The sequence below is a fragment of the Desmodus rotundus genome, chromosome 1 (assembly GCF_022682495.2).
Source record: "Desmodus rotundus isolate HL8 chromosome 1, HLdesRot8A.1, whole genome shotgun sequence".
Lineage (NCBI taxonomy): Eukaryota > Metazoa > Chordata > Mammalia > Chiroptera > Phyllostomidae > Desmodus > Desmodus rotundus.
The window spans coordinates 26,965,846-26,985,384 of NC_071387.1; the positions used below are offsets into that span (position 1 = coordinate 26,965,846).

Sequence of the window (19,539 nt, forward strand, 5' to 3'; positions counted from 1 at the left end):
CTTTAGAAGAATAGCTCAATTTAGAAGTTAGCCAACTCCCTTAACCACTCCTTCCTTCATAATCTTTATCCTCTCCTGCCACGTCAAACTGCCTGAATTCTCATAAAAACCCACAATTTCACTTACCTGAACTTCATCTAACAGGTGTGTTTCTCCAGCCCTCTCCTGTGGGCTGTGATCTGTAACAGCCACCTTGCCTTCCCTCCCCTCGTTGATCACCAAGGTTTAGCACCTCGAGTCCGTGTGCCCAAGACAGGCCTCAACAGCACGCACCAGGCTGTGGCTTCAAGGTGGACCCTCCGTTCTGCTGCAGCCTCTCTGCGTCGGGTCTCCCTGCTGTCTGCCCACCTGGGCTGGGCTCCTCAGAACAGAGGCCTCCATTCCCTCTGTGTGAGGCAGGCCTGTGGCTTCCCTGCAGGCCAAGACGATGGACTCTGCTCCACAAACCTTGCTCTCCCCGGCGCCCCCAGAGCATGCAGTAGGGAGAGAGGGGGGCCTATCTGGTGTCTTAAGTCTAAGCCACATTCTCCAAAAGTTTACCAGATGCTCTACACCTGAGGGACCTACTGGACACGTGCCCAGCCAGGAATAAAGAGGACACTTGGGCCTGCATTTTGCTGGCAATCCCTCTATGAACTCTGCCACCAGCCAGACCCTTTAAGGAGAGGGGATGGGTTGCTTCAAACCCCACCTTATCCCCCTCACACATCTGTGATGACATGACTCAGATCTAACAGGACAGCCACCCAGGTGCCCACGAGGAGGTGGAGGCTCCTGTTCTGATAGGAGGGGCTGCTGAACGTGGCACTGGCGTGGCCGCCCCACCAGGTCACAGCAGCTGCAGTGACCACTGCGGTAGTAGCACAGCACTGGCTGGAGCCCTCAGGTGCCAAACAAATGATATTAGAGGGGGAAAAATACCTATGCTAAGAATCAAAGAGTAGCTCTTCTTTGGTGCACACAATGAGCAAGCAGAAACTTGGCCTTGAGCAAAGCCAGAGACAGGAGGGACGCTCTCACAGTGGCCCTAGACCTGAAAGGCAGTTCTGCTTCTCATGGGCTCTGGAGTCATGGTGGAGAGGCCAAGGAGCTTGCTAGAGCCAAGGACGGATCACTTCAAATCTGGCTTTTCTTCAAGCCCAGGGAAGAGCCACAATGGCCCCAGCAGGCAGGCCTCTGCTATAGGAGCTTCTGCAGTAGAGTCACAGCTCCCCTTTCCTTCTTGGGCTATGGCCCGGGGCTAGCGGCCAAGGCCGTCAGAGGACCAGGAGTGTTATGTTAGAGTCCCCATGACAGTGAGTGGCATGGCCACTTGCCCGTCAGAAACCCAGCTGCCATTTGCTGCCCATCACAACCCACATCCAAGTTTACCTGTTTGCAGCTGTCAGTGCTGTCGGCTGGGCCCTCCTCTCTTACCAGGAAATGCAAAGGTCCAAGTAGTGGTCTCCCTGACTCTGGTGAGTCAACAGAGCAACCTTTCGAAAACATCCATCTTGTTCTCCTCGGTTTAAAATTCCTCAATGGCTTCCAATGGCCTTTGACGTAAAACCCAAAACACCATCACAGAACATCTCTAGCTGCATCTTGCCTTGAATTCTACATTATTTAGCTGACGGCCTTCCAATGCCAGCATAAGCATCCTTTTCTCTAACTATCCGACAGCCCAGTTTGCTAGATGCTCTTCCGCTATGCTACCGTTATCCTTTCTTAAATGTGAGGCTCTTACCACATAGCACAATGGCATCGGGCTGTGTGTCTAGCTCCTCCCCTGGCAGAAAAGCCCCCGAAGTACATGGACCACATCCTTCACCTCTGGATTTACGACACCGAAGGATGGCTCTCCTAGGGCTGGTGACCCAAACCTGAGTGAAACACAGTGCCTGCCCTTGAGAAGCACAGTATACTCTAGAAGACATTACTCAAACTTGAATGCAGGGGAAGTGCTACGACAGATGTATGACCCAAATTCTATTTAAACATCGTCCTCTCTCCACTTCCATCTTCGCATACACAGCGCTAGTCACACTGTTGAATTTTTGCTTGACTGTCTGTCAGAACGCTGAGCCACAGGTAAGGGTTGGGAGAGAGGAATTGAGGGTGTGCTGTTCATCTTTGAATCTTCAGTGCCTCCCATAGAATCTGGCATATAAAGGTGCTATATATATTGAATATATGGAGTAATTAATCATGCCCTTCCTAGGGGTGTGGGAGGTTACCAAGGAAGGCTAAAACAAGAAAATTGACATTATCATTGAACTTGAAAGTCACCTCCCAGAATGAAAGGGAAACCAATGGTAGCAGAGCAAAGGCCCCCAGTGGCAGGGCAGTCTGGCGAGGGCCCTTGGCAAGCACAGCTGATTTTAGGAGGATGCCCAAAGCACCTTCAAAGCCTGGGACATTCTGCTACTCCGCTCTATCCTCTGGGGAATCCTTGCGTGTCCCGAGAGACTTCCCAGTGAAGAAGTGGTTATCCTAGATGTCCTACCCACTTACAAAACACCGAGGGGTTCCGACCTGGCGGGAGCAGCTGTAAATCCTCACACATCACGTAAGAAGTGATCACGACAAAGACACACACAACTCAGCACTGAGCGTCTTCCCTTCTCATTCACCACAAACCAGGCACTGGCACTGGCCCAAATTCCAACAGGACTGAGGCTGAGACCCTAGTGATCAGCTCCCCAGTCTTGACTCAAATGTGCCATGTAATTGATTTCGAGATCATAATCTGTAATTTTTTATATCAGGTCTCAGTAAAAAAAGCTATAAAAAATACATCTCAGAAGAAGAAGCCCAGTAATTTCATGAAATGGAATGGCAGTTCATAATGATTCGATGGAATATTTTACGTGATATGACCCATGCCTCTCAGGCGGCAGAATCACAATGAACTTCAGGCCTTGTTCTAAGCAAACCCTTAAATGTGCATGGAAGGCAAAGAATGCAGCCAATGAAAATACTGTAGTTTGGGTTGTATTTTTAATTTAGGAAAACTTGTTCCAGGGAGTTCACACACACCACAAATACCATCTCGGCAAGCTGAATTTCAATGTGCCTTATTCCTAGTTCACATTCAGTCTCATTTCTCTGACCTCCAAGGCACAGAGCCAGGCCAGCAGACGGTCTCAGAGGAAGGCCCTGGACCCTCCTGTGCAGGAGAGGAGCTGCTCCTCCCTGCTGTCCACTCTGTGGAAGGGCTTAGCTTGAAAGTGGGCTCCATGCAGTCGGGGCCCAGGGAGGTTGCGTGTTTTGCCTCATATAAAGAAAGGGGGATAAATCCTGCTGGTCCTTCAGTTGAATAAATTGTTTAAAATCTAACGTATAATTTCAAAAACAAAGAGCAGTAAATAAGCAGAAAACCTGTCGTATTGTTTCAGACTTTTAAAATAAGGAATGTTGACGAGAATATTCCGTGCATTAGGTGAGGATGCGTGATTTTGCAGCCCATTGCAAATAGACATTCTTTACATCAAGAAAACGAGGGAAAGAAAAGAAGAAAAAACGGTGCTGCAGAAATGAGGAATATTCTAAATACGGGGAGCAATTTGAGAGACAGAGCGACATGGAGGGAAAAATCCTCACCCAAGAATCAGTACAAGGTCACAGTGAGCCTCCGGGGACGTGAAACTGTTTCAGTGTTTCTGGGTTTGCACACGGTCTACCCTGAAGCAGGGCCAACCAGGTTATAATCCCTCCTCATCGAACCTCATACAGGAGATGCTCCGTAACAGTCAGGTCTGGCTGTGTAACGGGGCAGGAGGCAACAGATGCAACAAAAACTCCTTGACAGTAATATTTGCCAAAAATTATTTTAGGCCAGTTGATAATTTATTCTGCACAAGGCTAGAAGAAAGAACAAGCTTGTAAGTTTACATTCTTCTCAATCTAGAAACATATCTAATATAAGAAGGGTTGTTATATCAAATTCACACCGTGCTGTTTGCATTCCTTATTAGTAAAAATATTTACAAATAGGACACTGACATCAGACTTTGTAATAATGCCGTTTTTTAAATTCAAATTTATTACGGCTTTAAGGAAATACGTGATTAGTTAGGCATCTAAGCTCTTTTTAAATAATAACATTTTTAAAATTATTTAATTTAATGTATTGATTGGTCAATGTTGTATATACACTTTGGTTTTCAATATAAAAAGATGAGATGAACAATTTATGATGTTATGTATTCACGCAGAGTGAAGAAATGATGCCGAATCAAACTCCCCAACCCAAATATCAGGGTAACTGAGTCAAATATTCTAAGTTGACTTATTGTCTGCCTGCCTGTGCTGTGAGTGCCTGTCTCTGTATGTGCATTTATTCCAATTACTACGTGAGCATCCAAAACTGATCTGAAAGCTGAGTGTTGCCTGAATTCTTCAGACTCAGCAGTGCCATCATTTCTTCCCCATTACCAAAGCAGAAGATTTAAATGTCACCAGCAGTGCCGGAACTAGTAGGACCATTTCTGTTATCTTTAGCAATGACATCTGCTTCCGGTCTGGCCAGGTCTGAAGCCAGGAGTGGAATCTGGCTTCCGCCCAAAGCAGCTACGTGAACCCCTATGAATACTGTTTTGGACATGCGCACTCTGAGGGGTTCATGCTGTGAAACAGAAGTATCTGAGGTCAATCCCAAACCCATCCCACCAGGGCTGACCCTACAGAGGGCTTCTGAAGACACAGCCACAGCCTTACGCTTCACACTGCCCACACCCTTGCTGTAGTCCACCACGGAGCTAAGTCAAAAGAAAATCAGAAGAAAGACTTTTCAAGAGAACTTTTAAGACCCAACTCAAACCCAAGGTTTCATTTTAGTCTTTGATTTAAAGGACAAAAAAAAAGATACCACCCAAACACTTATTTTTCATTCCTGATTCTGTGAAAAGGCTTCAGAAGGCCCACGTTAGCATAAGTCCAATCTAGGTCCTCGTCGCTTGGTGCTCAGGGCTTTTTCAGAAGGTATAATTCATTTGACTTGTTTTTGAGGAGTCAGTAGGGCTCGTTTCCTCCGGCTGTGTTTCTGGCTCCCCCAGAATGTACGTTGTTTCCTTTGATCTTCACACCCGTTCTCAGAGTTGGGCTGGAGAGGCAGACCCTCTCCATTCACTGATGAGCTTCTTAGCCGGCGACGTGCGGCGACGTGCCAAGGGCTCACTGTAAGTACAGCTGTGATGCCAGAACCACATGCTCAAGTCCAGAACTTCACTTTGTTATGCAGAAGCATCAAAAAGATGTGTGGTTGCTAACTTCCTAACAAAGCTGCTGATCTGAACCTAGGGATGATACGATCCCCTTGGAAACTGGCCACGTCAAACCTAGACCAAAATTGAGAGTTCACTTGCAAACACATTTGCCCTCTACTTGTTTTAAACTACTGAACACCTCACCGACCCGCTCAAGGAAACCCTTTCTCTGGGGGGCAAGAGAAAGGCACTCAGAATCCGCAGCTGCCGTGAGAGGGACAGAGAAGAAGCTGCTAGAATCTTAGAAGCCCGGGGACAAATGGAAGAATTCCCAAGGAAGTTACTGGGAAATGCACATAATATTTGTATTACCTTTAAGATTTTAAACATAAAAAATAAAAACCATAACATTTATTTTTCCCTAAATAGCCTCTAAATGTTAAGTGACTATACTAATTAAACTGGCACTGAATGATTAAGGTGACATACTTAAAACATACTTAATTCCTCTTTATGAAGACTGCTTTAAATCTAACAAAAGAGATTCGTCATCCTCTACTTTCACCTGGGGTTTAAAGGTAACTTTTAAAGGCTCGGGGGTCGGGATTTCCCCTCCTTCATGGGGAGGACCCCCCACCCTGGCCTCCTCGCGGTCTGTTTCACTGAGCTCGTCAGTGTAGAGCTCACCACCAGGGCCCAGAGACTCACCCCTGGCAATGATGTCCACACCCATCTCCCTGGCCTCTTCGGGACCTTCGGTCCCCGTTCGACCTTTAGCCTTCCGAAGGCTACGCATCTTAAAAGCTTCCTTCGAAGGAGCTGCGTTAGAAATAGATTTCTTAAATCTTTCCCCAGACTGTCTCAGCCTCTCCCCTGACTGCCGCAGCCTCTCCCCCGACTGCCGCAGCCTCTCCCCCGACTGCCGCAGCCTCTCTCTCCTCTCCGGGGTCACTATTCTAGTTCTGATTCTGTTGACCTTCTTGTCAATGTTCTGCCGTGTCTTCTGCATGTTTTCTTTGGAAAATGCCTTCTTGATATTATCAATGTGTTCCTTGCCTGACTTTTTAAGCTTGGTGGATTTGCTTTCTTCGACGTAATATTCTTCATCAGAAGACAGATCTACTGGGGGATCAAAGGCATCTTCCGTGTCTTCCTCTTGATTCTCGGTCAGGTCTTTGTCTTTAACAACAGACAGGGATGTCGGGCACTGAACGTCCTCCTGGAGGAGAGAGAGAGAAAGCATGTTAGAGACCAGCTCTTACACCTTCTGCCGCGCCTTTAGATCTCCTCCACAGGCTGTTTACGCTCTGCCCGCTCCTTCCGTGCTGGCATTTCTCCGGGTTTCTCTTTCCTTGGCCCTTGTTTCTTCTTCATCTCCCAAACTAACCCTGAACAACCTTATCCACTCCTCCACCTTGGGATCCAATTGTAAGCAAATTCGCAAATATTTTCTCTTTACATCTCCCCTTACCTTAAGATGAAGACACATTTTAAAATAATGGACAGACTTCTCCACCTAGATATAACCCATGTCCAAAACTCCAGGCCTACCCATCATCCTCTCCACAGCTACATCCCTTCCTGGGCCTCTACCCATCCAGGTGCCAGCTACAAACCTCGGAACCATCATCCCAAATCTTTCTTCTCCTCCTCATCCCACACCCCACTGCTCTCCGAGCACTGTCGATAATACTGCTTAACAAGTCATCCCTCCTCCTTCCTCCTTGCCTCTACCACGGTCTTCATTCAGGTCCTTGTCACCTGAGGCCTGAATTTGTGTGATACTTCTATCTCCAAAATGTCACCTAAGCATTTCCTGAGAAATATTTCTAAAGGCATAGCTCTGACCACATCCTTTCTCTGCTCTAAAACTTTTCAGAGCTCATCAACACTCACGGGACAGCACTCAAACCCTTTAGTGTGATGAGAGGGCTCTTCAGTCTGAGCTAAGCCCCTTTCCTACACCTTCGGTCCAGCACCACCCAGTCGCTCTCAAGTCCCCAAACACACAGGGAAATGCTGCGTACATGGTTCTGGCTGCCGTCAATGCCCCTTCACCTCTTTCCAGCTTTGTAAAAGATATCTTCCTTCAAGAATAGATTAAAATGTCCCCAACTTCCCCAAGAGGCTAGTTACATCTCCACTTTACATCAAAAGGACACGCATATACCCCTATTTATTCATCACAGTTTGAGATGAACTGGAGCTCTACTTATTTATGAACGTCTCCCCGAGGCTTTCACTCGACGGTGAGTTCATGAAGCAAAGATGTGTCTCATGTTTTATGCCCAGTGCGACTGTTGGATCAAACCAGTGGTTTGTGTCTTCATCCTACAAACAGTAACTAAGCACCTACCCTGCACAGCGAATGTGCTAGGAACTGAGAACATCCTCCTGTGGGAAAAAACACCAGAGTAAAAGAGCTTATAGTTTCGGAGAGAAATAAGCAAGTTAAATATAAAGGATGTTGGCTGGTGTTGAGTGTTAAGAGGTAAAAATAAAGCAGGAAGGGGGAAATACAGTGATGGGGAGGACGCTCAGAAAGGCCTCACTAATAAGGTGACACCCTAGCTTAGACGGGCAGGCAACGCAGATATCTGGGAGGGGAGGAGAAACAGCGAGGTGGGCAGAGTGGCTGGAGCAGAGCAATCATGGGCCAAGAGGAGGAGAGGGTAAGAGAGGTAGCAGGAGGGCCAGATCGCGTAGGGCTCTGTGTCCAGAATCAAGGACCGTGGCTCTTACTTTGAGTGTGAGAGGAAGGCTTTGACAGAGTTTTGAGGAGAGTAGTGGCATAACTCGACCCATGCTGTAACAGGATAACTCTGTTGAAAAGAGGCTATGGGGGTCAGATAAGAAGCAAGGAGAACGGCTGGAGGTCACAGGGTAAGTCAGGTGAGAGATGGATCAGGGCGTTGGCAGAGGTGGTGGTGAGAAGTGGTCTGATTCCTGATCCGTGTGGAAGGTAGGAGCCAGCAGGGTCTGCTGCGAGATTAGGATGTGGAGTGTTAGAGAGGGCCAGTGATAATTTTCAAGTATATGGTCTAAGCAACTGCAGGATAGATTTGTCATTAAACGAGAGGACAAAGTCAGCAGGAGGAAGAGACTGGAGGGGAAGGATGGGGTCCAAACATGAGGATTCTGAGATGCCCCCTGGAAATCCAAGCAGAGATGTCGAGTAGGCAGCTGAGTGTGCCAGTTTGGAGTTCAGAAGGGAGGTCTGCACTGGAGATGCAAATTTAGGAGTCATTAACATAAAGATTAAATTAGAAATCATGTGATTAGACTAAAGAGATCACATTGACTGAATGAGTCTACATTCTGTTATTCAGACTCTGCGGGGCCATGATGTGTTTCAGAATTCAGAGTATTTCAGATTTGGGGAAAATAATATGATACATTGCATAATATTTCAAGTGAGATCTTTGGAAGAAACATTTTTGTGGCAAAAAATAGGAATACTGACCCTCAGGTAGGCTAAAGACTGAACAGCCTCCGGCTATTTCAGGTCAGGTTTTGCCATCAAATGAGTTTGGGTCTAGCAGGGTCTTGCTGCCAAATAAGTTGTAAAAAAAAAAAAATCAGAAATTTTTGGATTTTAGGGTTATAGATAAATGGATTTTGGACGAGTAGATCAGAAAAGATGAGAAAACCAAAAGGAGAAATATCAGCCAGTGAGGCAGGAAGAAGTCCAAGAGAGAGCAGCACCTCCCACTGCTAAGGGAAAAGGGAAGCAGAGGGAAAAGAAGTTTCAAGAGAGGGATGGACCAATTGTCAAATGTGTCAAAAGGGAAAGAATGGGAACTGGGTTTGGGAACAGGGCAGACACTGGTGACCTTGAGAACCAGCCCAGAAGCACAGCTGCGAGAGGAACCCAAGTCCTATTTAGGGATTGTTTCTAAAGCTCAACAGGCAAAACTTGAAACATCACAAGACTTTTAACTGAACCCCTGAAGTTAAAATTTCTAAAGAAAACTGTGCTCCTGCTGGATATCCAGATTAAACCGGTTCAAAAGAAAATGAATAAGCAGGTAAGAAACATATTCACAAGTATTCCAAAAACCTATCAGCCTGATAGTCCAGAAGGTAACCCTGGAACCTTATTTGTTTGGATATTTATTTAAAATTACATTCTTTGGCTGCAGTATCAGAGAGTCTAGGAGCTTTAAAAAAAAAAGCAGGGTGGGCGTCTCATAGCTCTCTGGTGAATCAGAAGGAGTAAAATGATGCTCTGCCTTCCTGACACCTGCTGCAGGGAGCGGCTTCCGCAACGCTGAGTGGGTTGATATGGCCTGAGAAGGTATAATTAGAAAAGAAAGGAGCCCCCAGAATAATTACTGCTCGTTAGGGGGAAAACCCCTCACAATCCTGCTGTGAAATCAGATATAACTTAACTCAGGGATCCAATATCCTTCTTCAATAGCACAACAAATTATGTAACAGCAGCCTTGAAAACAGAAGAAAACAGAGGTAGAGTCAGGGAAAGTACTCGTTCCACGGAAACATCTATCGTAACTCCTGTGAGTCAGACACCATGAGTCAGTGGTGAATACACTGTAATAATAATTGAAGGTTGTACGGCTGAATTATAGTTGATTTCCAAACGCAATCATTATATATCTATGTAAAAGCCCAGGTTTAAAAAAAACAGAAAAGATGATCTTTATAAATAAAACAAGTACTCTGGGTCATGACTGAGCATCCCAGTAACACAGCTGGGGGAGTTTGGAATACAGACAAGTCTGAGACACATCACTGGGGGATGGCCCGACCCCTCGTCAGGTGACCACGTATCTCGGTTAGTGGGCCAGGCTGGAAGAAGACACGCTGAGCCCCCTGGCTGGTGCGATGAGAAAGCCATCAGAGTGAAAGCTGTTCAAAGAGAAATGATAATTGTAAGAGAAATGATAATTGTATGAGAAATAAAATTTTTTTTAATGTCTATGTCCAGGATTAGTTGAAAGCTCAGCCACACCCAGCTGTGGGAGATGAAACAACAAGAAAGATTGCCACTAGAAAGCTGTATCCAGGGAAAATTTTTGGGGGAAAGACCCAAATGGAAGTGCACATAGCCTGTAGCTGAATTACTCGGCTTCAAGTTAATTTTAGTAGAAGGGGCATCCTCAATATAACCACTTATAGATAACGACTATGAGAATGAATTGTAAGAACTTCAAGAATCATCTTGTGAGTGTGTGACTACAGAATAGTGTTCTGACATCTAATGAATCATCAAATCCATGTTCTATGTCCATTATTATTTGCCTTTGTCTTTTTTCTACCAGGTCTCCCATTGTAGCCGACTGCTTATCGACAAACTGCTGCTTATTCTGAGTCACTTAATGTCACGTAATCTTCATAGCTCTCTATCTTACAAGGAAAGAGATCTGACCTAATTGACGCCTCTCGGCCGCTTTTTCATACTATCTTCTATTTGCTCAAGTAACTACGGGGGCTCAAAATCGGGGGGGACGTAGCAAGTTTCAGGGAATAACTGAGTGAATATAGAAACATCTTAACTTTTTTAAGAGATGAATTATGTCAATAGATAAATGAGTCAATTAGAACTTTTCAGAAACTTCCTTGCGCTCTCACCTCTGTAAATCTTGATTGGTACCTGGTCCATTCTTGGCACGAAGGTTCTCAGGAGACGTGCTGGATACTAGAATGCTGGCAGGCATGCAAGCAGAAGGTGATATGGACCCCGTGCTGCTAATGCCCTTGGAAAGTGAACTGAAGAACAGGTACCACACTCTCCAACACCAAATCTAGATCCCCATGACGTACACTCACGCTGAAACTGGCCGCTGAGACTAAGGTGACTGGTTTTTTCAAATTTTTAAGCCTGGAGAAGAACTGCCAGGGACCTGGAAGGAAAGGGAAATGACATGGCCCTACCTACCTACCTCTGAAATAAGCCACACTTCTCTCTCCTCCCTATTTTTCTTCCTAAACAACCATCAGGCTCTTAAAAACAGATACAAAATACTGTAACTTTACCAGTCCACAGAGGCTATGGAGAATTGACTAACATGCACAGGACGCTGTGGCGGATTATGGCCCCCATCCCTTGTACTGTACAAATACCTGCCTACGTAATCCAACTGTGTTCCTCTTTCATTGTGTGTTTATTCTTCCAGGGCTTTTCCCCTAAGCACATAGGCATCCATCCACTTCAGAAGTATGGTAACCATGTATATACATACACACCAAAGAGCATGCCTGCGTGTATTACGGATTTTATACCTCAAACAAATTCTCTGACATGAATTTTGGGGGCCAAAAGGATTGTGAATTTTTAAAGTTCTTAATACATACCAACAAAACTGTCCTCCAGAAGTGCTGTACCACTCAATGCTTCTACCAGCAAAATACTGAAGTGCTTGGTGTTTTCCTACCGTTAAACTCTGAATATGTTATGCTTTAGTAGCTGCAAATATTTAAATAGGAGAAGGTGGAAGTCTGCTCATTTATTCTGTCTTTTGTGAACTGTCTGATAATGATTTCCCCGTTTTTCTACCACAGGAGGAGAGTTCACTTTTTCCTTTTGATTTGTAAGAGTTTTAAAATACATTATAGATATGCACTTGCCGTGAATATGGTCCTATCTTTAAAAATGTAAGTTCAACTGTACAGTATTGTACAATGTCTCATAAAAACCATTACATCAGAAAGACTAAGTACTTAAACAGAAGGAGTCACTTATGTGACTCCTACATTTGTATAACCATAGTAACGATAAGAAAAATAAGAAAAATTGCCCGATTCATTACAAAATAGTTTCTTATTATTGTGACTTATATGTAAAAATTCCAATAGGTTATATTCTGAGCAGCTTACATTTTATTGTTTCAGGCTTTCCTGGCTCTCCATAATAATAAGGAAAAAAACCACATTGTGAGGCTACAGGTCCTCAGTTTCTTTATAATACAGAGGGGTTTTATACTAGAGGCTCCTTAGGTCTCTTCCAGGTCTAACATTCTAAAATGTAGGAGAAGGCATCACACTAATGTGGCTAATATGCTGAAAGAGCTTTACCAATATTAAGTTTCAAAGGCAAGAAATAGCCTCAGCTCTGGCCCACAGCTCACATTCCATGCAATGGTTGAGAGGCTCAAAATACTGATCTGATAGTACGTTAGTTAACACAGAAATGGTTTTATCCTGAGATACCCGCTGATACAGAATTCTACTACACAAACATGAACAATAGTTAAGAGGCAACACTGGAAGGTTCTAGTAGGACTTGATAGCCCTTGAAGGAGGCGAGAGATTACAGTAGTAATCAAGGTAAACCCAAGTGCAAGCTTACCTGGAATATTACCACACGGAATCTGTTTTTCTTCATTATTTCCTCTTGCTTAGTTTCAACGTTTGTGACGTGAATTTGTTGCTTCTCCACCCGGGCCTTCACGTCTTTAATATGAGCGCTGACTTTCCGGGTCTTCTCGAACAACTTGTTAACGATGTAGCCTGTATTGCTGTGTGACTGGGAAAACTTCAGCAGGTCGATCTGGACGGACTTTATGGCGTTTCCCATTTCCCTGTGTCTCTCTTCGATTCTCTTCTGGCTCGCCTGCACATTGTCCACGATGGTGGCGACTTTGTCCAGCACGGTCACAATAGTAAGAGCGGCGTCTTGGTCTTCATCTTCCGTCACACTCGACAGGCGATTCTGGTGGATCTTATCAGCGTTCGAAGCAGACCTATTGTGTTCCATTTTCTTTATTTCCCAGTCAAAGAGGGCCTACCACAATCAGTGCTGGCACGTAGCGCAAAGAGTTCACTTGATAACAGGCAACGGGGTTGTTTAAAGGGTTGGAAGCCCCACCCCTGGAGACTGGTCAAGTATTTATAACTACAAATACCCATACGTGACTGCCTGCAATATGAGCCCTTGCAAAGCACTGGGGACTGTTCCAAACATGCTTACTCACTGACGAAGGGGCTCAAATAAGACTGCGGGGATAGAAGAGGAAAGCTTTTCTCAAAAAAGTTCACCAAAGCCACCATGTTACTAACATTAAGCCTAGAAGCCAAATGACCAAAAAAGCAAACTCCAAATGTTGGGTGAGGCATTTGCCAGTACATACTCTCCAGCAGCATTTGTAAAAGCAGAGGGGAATTTGGGGCTAAAATCTGGTTTTTCTATGAATTTCACATATTAATTGCACTGACATTGCACTTTGATATCAATATCAAAGAATGTAGTAAATAAACACACCAAACAGAGGCATATAGTGAAAACATTATATTATAACATGCTTTTCCAAATCAAATATTAAAATTAATATTCAATTTTGAACATATTCTTAAATTCTACATGCATACTTCTGAATATCTAAACTACACATTGAACAGCTGAATACATTCTACTCATACTTCAGATCTTGAAACACCAACAATCTATTAATATACCTATTACTACAGGACAAATTTGGATAAAGAGGTCTTAGGTAATTTTAAGCTCACTTTAAGAGCACCAATCATTAACAAGTATTTTTGCATTTTATTCACAAACACTGAAACAATTTGTTAAAACAAATATTTTCTTTAAAAATTAATGTGTATTAAAGTAGTTTAACTGATAGAGTAGGCTTTATTCCAATCTGTTTGTTAAACAGACTATTTCCACAATGTCTCAATCTACTTTTCAGTGATCTGTTCCATCATTGCTACCAGATACTTTTTTGAATTATCAGAATGATTTGTTCAAAGACAGGAATAATCAAATTCCAGCCCATACATCTTATAAATATTTTACATCTAACACACACAGCTTTACAGTTCATGCGATTGGCAGTGTCTAAAAAAATCAGTTACTAAATCTCAAAACATTTAAATGCCTATTTAAACACAGTGTCTTCTAAAATTTTTTTTTGTAAGAAAAGTAATCTGTAAACATCTTTACCTTTAGCTCATGCTTGGTCATTTGCTGTGGTCACTGGGGAAGAAGTGGGTATGACTTTAGAACCATTTGTGAAGTGGTCCACCTTTGCAAAAATATTACATTCCATGGGTAGAGAACAAGTCTTAGAGTCACCATGTGGTACAAATATATGAAATCAATTTTTATATTTAAAAACATAAAACGAAGACTTCTAAACAGTCCAAAACTGTTGTAGCTGAATATTCTAAATACGAGCCAACTGTACTACACTAAAAATGTCCAAAAATAAGGCCTCTGAAATAAATATTTCCATTCTTTAAAAAAAGACATAATAAATGTACATCACATGGTCAGTGTACATATAAAAGTCACTTTAAACCATTCTAGATGACGTATCTGAAGTAAAATGGCCTAGGTTTTGCTTCTGTCGTCGTCCTCTGTTGTTTTTAGGGCATTTTCTGTTGAGTTAAAAAAAGGAAAAGAAAAACGTCACTTTGTTGAGGACATTTCAAATGTCTCCAGAGTAATGCACGTTGCACCCGGAAAGCCGTATCGCATGCCATCACACGGAAGGGGAACAGGGCAAGACAAGCTGAGAGCGGACACCTCAGACTGCTACCTTCCCGACACAGTCGGGAGGTGAGAGGGCTAGACCCGTGACGCAGGTATGGACATAAGCAAAATTCATTGCCGGGGGCTCTGCTGCCGACTGGCATCCCCAAGGGGAACCCGCACCCTTCCTCTGGCCCGGCCACCCCCCCACCGCAGTGACTGGTACCATACGAACCCGTGACGGTAGAAAGGATCCCGGCCGATGTACCTTCCCTGAGCACTGACCCCCCCCCCCCGCCCCCCACCGGCAAGAACATCTTAGAGGAAGGGAAAATCAGGAAGAAATATGCTTATTTAACCTCTGATAGGCATACACAGGAAATGCCTGGAGATTTTAGGCAATGACTCAAAAGAAGTCGTTCCACACCCTGCTTGGGCAAACCACAGAACCCAGTGAAGAACAGCCATGCTGGGGGCAAGGGGAGTTGCTGACTCCACTCTCACTGAACCATGCGTGTTTCTCCATGGTGCAGTAAATCTCACGGTGGCGTGAGTATGTTTCTGCCTGCCCCCTCGAATGCAAACATATGAGCTCTTACTATGCACAAAGCACTGTGCTACGCAAGGTGGAATAAGGGGACTGGGATGAATTCTGGTAGTTTTGAGCTTGGGCTCTGCTAGAAACCAGCTGTGTGACCTTCTATTCCTGTATGTAAAATTTAGGACTTGGACTAACCTCTAAAATCTCTGCCAGCAAGAAATTTATAATCTAATGAAAAGTCTTGTAATCACGAGGTCTCCTACCCTAAAGTCCCATGCTTTTAGTCAATTTCAAGAGCATGGCTTTCCCCTGATTTAAAGGCCTTGGCGGTAACACTTCCACTTTATATATTTTCACAAGTTTTATCTTACTATCCCCATAAAAAACACTTTGAGGTAGTGCTGGAATCATCTCTGCTTCATAAATGGGAAAACGGGCTGAGTTGTCAAGCAACCGCTCTTTCACCTGTCACCAATTCACTATGACCTTGGAAAAGTTCCAACTTCCTGGGGCCACGGCTTTTTTCTCTATATAATAAGGGGGGTTGGCTACGATGAGGTCCAAGGTCCCTGCCATTCTGTCATTCTATGAGTCTAAAAATAAGAAAAAGATTCCAGGCATAAAAGAAGAAAATTTTACTCCTGCAGTCCTGATAAGTGGGTCAGCGGGAACACCCTTGTAAAGGAAGACTCCTCACCAGCAGACAGCCCCACGGGAAAGGGAACAGCTGGCCCGCAACGGACTGCGTGGGAGAGGCAGTCCTTCAATACTCAAAGGAGACAAGTCCAAGTAATTATAATGTTCTAAATCCAAGAGAGCAAGGCATTCTAGGACAGAAAACACCACACTAAAAAGAGAGGCCTCAAGGACAGATCTAAGGTAAATCCAATGAAGATGACCCTCCAGTCATGGAGACTGTGGGCGGCAAAGATATGGTAATACGGTTAAAAACGTACTGTGATGTCCCAGTGCCTGTGAGGACAGGAATGGGTCTGGGGTATAAACGGGAGGGCGTTAACTTGAAAACTGCCTGCCAGATGATTTCACTGCAGTACTTGAGGGTTACAGCACACTTAGAACAGAAGCACAGAGCTGGGTGAAAGGCTGGATTAGGGTTTGCACAAGGGCTTAACTCCCTCTGTGATCTTGGGTGAGGGACTTCCCATCCCAGGGCTCCCGTCTCCTCATTTCTCAAGAATGAAGGGGTTGAACTCAAAGTTGCTTCCCGCGGACTCTAACATACTTTGATCTCCTTAAAGATCGCACTATCACAGGGCTGCAAAATCTTCCCTCACACCTTTACCTTACTTCCTTCTTTCACCTTCCAAATCACTTATTACTCTACCCGTCCTTGACTCTAATAATGTCCTAAATGGTCTCCCCCGACCTCGCAGTTTCTCTCCTCCAGTGATTGGTGCAGAAGACACTCAGATTAATACTCTGAAAATGTTTTATAGCAAGTCTCTCCCATATTCAAAACCCTGAACAGCTACAAAATCAAGTTGGAGCCTTGCTCCCATGAGATGGTCATACTTGGCGAATGTATCTCCCAAGAGGACTGAACGTGGACCCTCCTCTGGATGGTTCTGTGGCAGGGGGAGTGGTATGAGGATCGGCAGCACTCAGTCAGCCCAGGCCCTCCCACCTACTGGTCTGGTGACCATAGCAAATGCCTTCACCTTGGAGCCTATATTAAATGGCCACAGGCAGGCCTGCTGTTGCATGGTTTTTTTTTTTAATCTTTCTGCTGTCATTACTTTTTATATCAATATGTCCCTACTTTAATCTACTGCCCAATTTTATACTCAGTAGTCTTGCCTAAGGACAGATCATCTGTTCTACAGAATAAAGTCCACTGACTTTAATGCCTGGGTTTTATGAAAAATATCTGTTACTTAGAGAACACTTTTTAACAAATCACTTCCAGACATATCGTTTCAGCTCCAGATGGCTGAGCCTACTGAAGGTCTGGCTTCCATCCAGACCTTGGATAGAAGAGCCATAAATCCTTCATGGCCTGCCAATATCTGTACTTGATACGCTGCAATCCCCTGACCAGAATAATGCAGAAAAGTATGCAGACGATGTTTATGAAACTTCTGAACCAAATCTGAAAGGAAGTAAGGAAGAGGCAAGCAAGAAGAAAAGACACAAGCCTGGGAAGCATATAGACAATGTGAACTTGATCTACTGACTTTTCTCAGGTCCAGTTCAGTTCTCACTTAGATATTCCCACTCAGTGTGGAAAACGCCCATTTTATGCCAACTGCATTCATTCTCAAGAGTCCTTTAATTTGGAGTTTAGTTACAATAAATTCCAATAGTTTTAGTTATAATACAGAACTTTAAATTAGTTTAGTAGTTATGACTATATCCCAGAAAATGAAGTTACATTATGACAATAATAATAAGAAAACAGTTTTCTTCCTTTCTTGTTGTTTTTACTGTGAACAAATATATTCTTAGGGCGTGAGACACCTTGCAGGTCGGTGGGGCTTAAAAACTTTCCGCCTGGCTCTTCTGGGCATGTGCAGACCATTCCAAAGGTCTGCTGCTCCCATTACTGCCCCTGAAAGCAGTGCTGAGCACCGACACACAGTTCTAAGATCCCTGAATTCCTTTATGGCATTGAATCGTCTCACGCTCCTCTCTACCTGAAGCCCAGATAGACCTGAAGCCCTGGGAACGAGTTCTTGCCCAGCTTCTGAAGAAGCAAGACAGGGAGAGGCCAGACCTGCGTGGAAGCCTCGGTGAGCGGATCCCAGGACTTTTTCCCTGATAGGCTGGCGGACTTAAAGTCCCTATCACTTTCAGTGTGCTTCAGGGTTCTTCTTTAATTTCACAGCCACCCGCTTCTAATGAACGCTGGCATTTCTCAGGTCGTCACCCACCTCGTTATGCACATGACAATAGCTACGATGACGGCGATCTGTACAGCTCCAATAATGGCTGCGATGAGGACGTGCGTGAGCTTCTGCCTGCTGGGCACCACGTAGAGAATACTAAAGTCTGTCTTCTCACAGTGCTGTCCGGTGTAGCCAGATTCACATCTGAAAGGGGGGAGGAAGAATTCCCAGTGCTTTAAGTTTCAAGATTAAAAGATACAAAAAAAAAAAAAAGATAAATTTCACCAGGAATAGAAAATCAGGCGCCCTCTTACCATCTGAAAAAATTTGTGGATTTCCTTAAACTTTTTTTGATATGTCTATTTTACACAGTGCTTTTTTCTTACCACTATGTCCCATTAATTTTGAAAGTTGCTAAGTAGTCTTTATTACCTTCACTTAAAAATACACATAATATTTCATTCAGTGACGATAATATAGGTAACTTATCAATTCCTTGTCCTAAGGCATATCAGTTATTTTCCATTTTTCACCATTATAAATTAGGTGTGGTGAACACCTTGGTTAGTGTTATTCCTCAGGCTAGATACTTAAAATGGGACGATTGATTAACTAGGTATAAACATTTCCAGTGCTTTGAACACAGCACCAAATTATAGTCATGATACTTTTCAGTGCACAGAATAGCATCATTTAAGAGGCAGGCAGGAAATGAAAATAAGTTGTAATGACAGGAATGAAGGCAAGTAGTCAAGCAGGTGCTAATCTTGGAAATTATCTAATTTCAATTAACAGTAAATATAAAGGCAACAACATCACGATGATAATAACATGACAGGGGTAAACATTCAACATATTTAATAGAAAATTCACAATTTTAGCTGACAGAAGTACAATGTATGAATTAGGCAGTCTTCGGTTGAAACTGATTAACAAAATATATGAAGTAAAAAGACAGCATTATGTATTAATGTCCCATACTTCATTACCAAAAAAAAAAAAAAAAAAGCTTTTTAAACAGAGCACATATAACAACAAAAAGAAACCAGGGGGCAGGTGTGAACAAGGGGAAGCCAGGGGTGATGTGCGCCCACAAACCCCGTCCCTGAGGTTCCTAGGCACCTGCTGGAAGGTCTCACCTTGGGCTCCACGCTTCCTAGCAGGCAAAAGAAGTAGTGAGGTGGATAGGCAGACTGTGCAATAGAAGTCCAGAAATATACCCAAACGTCTATGGTCAGCCGGTTTTTGACAATGGTGCTAAGACCCTTCAATGGGGAAAGAAGAGTCTCTTCAACCAATGACGCTAGGACAACAGGGCATTCACATGCAAACAAGTGAAGTGGAACCTCTTCTTCACAACCTACAGAAAAATTAACTCAAAATGGATCACGGATCGAAATCTAAGAGCTAAAGCTATAAAGCTCTTAGGGAAAGAAAGGAAGTAGATCTCTATACCTGTACATCAGACAATGATTTCTTAGGCGTGACAGCAAAAGCACAAGCATCAACAACAATAACAAAAATTAA

General features: G+C 43.9%; 2 protein-coding genes across 2 annotated transcripts in view; both read right to left on the reverse strand.

The window, feature by feature from the left end:
- Positions 1-3,002: 3,002 nt before the first annotated feature.
- CAVIN4 (caveolae associated protein 4) lies at positions 3,003-13,006 on the reverse strand. Its single transcript, XM_024560283.3, has 2 exons — positions 12,496-13,006; positions 3,003-6,405 (listed from the first exon to the last, which is right to left on the reverse strand). The coding sequence occupies exons 1-2, from the start codon at positions 12,901-12,903 to the stop codon at positions 5,698-5,700; spliced, it is 1,116 nt and encodes a 371-aa protein (XP_024416051.2). The 5' UTR covers positions 12,904-13,006; the 3' UTR covers positions 3,003-5,697.
- A 415-nt stretch (positions 13,007-13,421) lies between these two features.
- TMEFF1 (transmembrane protein with EGF like and two follistatin like domains 1) overlaps positions 13,422-19,539 on the reverse strand; it is a 79,421-nt gene continuing 73,303 nt past the window's right edge. Inside the window, exons 9-10 of the mRNA XM_024559961.4 lie at positions 18,058-18,216; positions 13,422-14,531 (exon numbers count right to left, since the gene is read on the reverse strand). Coding sequence (XP_024415729.3) covers positions 14,447-14,531; positions 18,058-18,216 — 244 coding nt within the window. The 3' untranslated portion in view covers positions 13,422-14,446. The remainder of the gene's footprint in view (positions 14,532-18,057; positions 18,217-19,539) is intronic.

Coding starts and splice junctions, on each gene's coding strand:
- CAVIN4 (XM_024560283.3), bottom strand. CDS start 12,903: ATGGAACACAATAGGTCTGCTTCGAACGCTGATAAGATCCACCAGAAT. Junction 6,406..12,495: donor TCCGTGTGGTAATATTCCAG/GTAAGCTTGCAC, acceptor TCTCTCCTCCAG/GAGGACGTTCAGTGCCCGAC.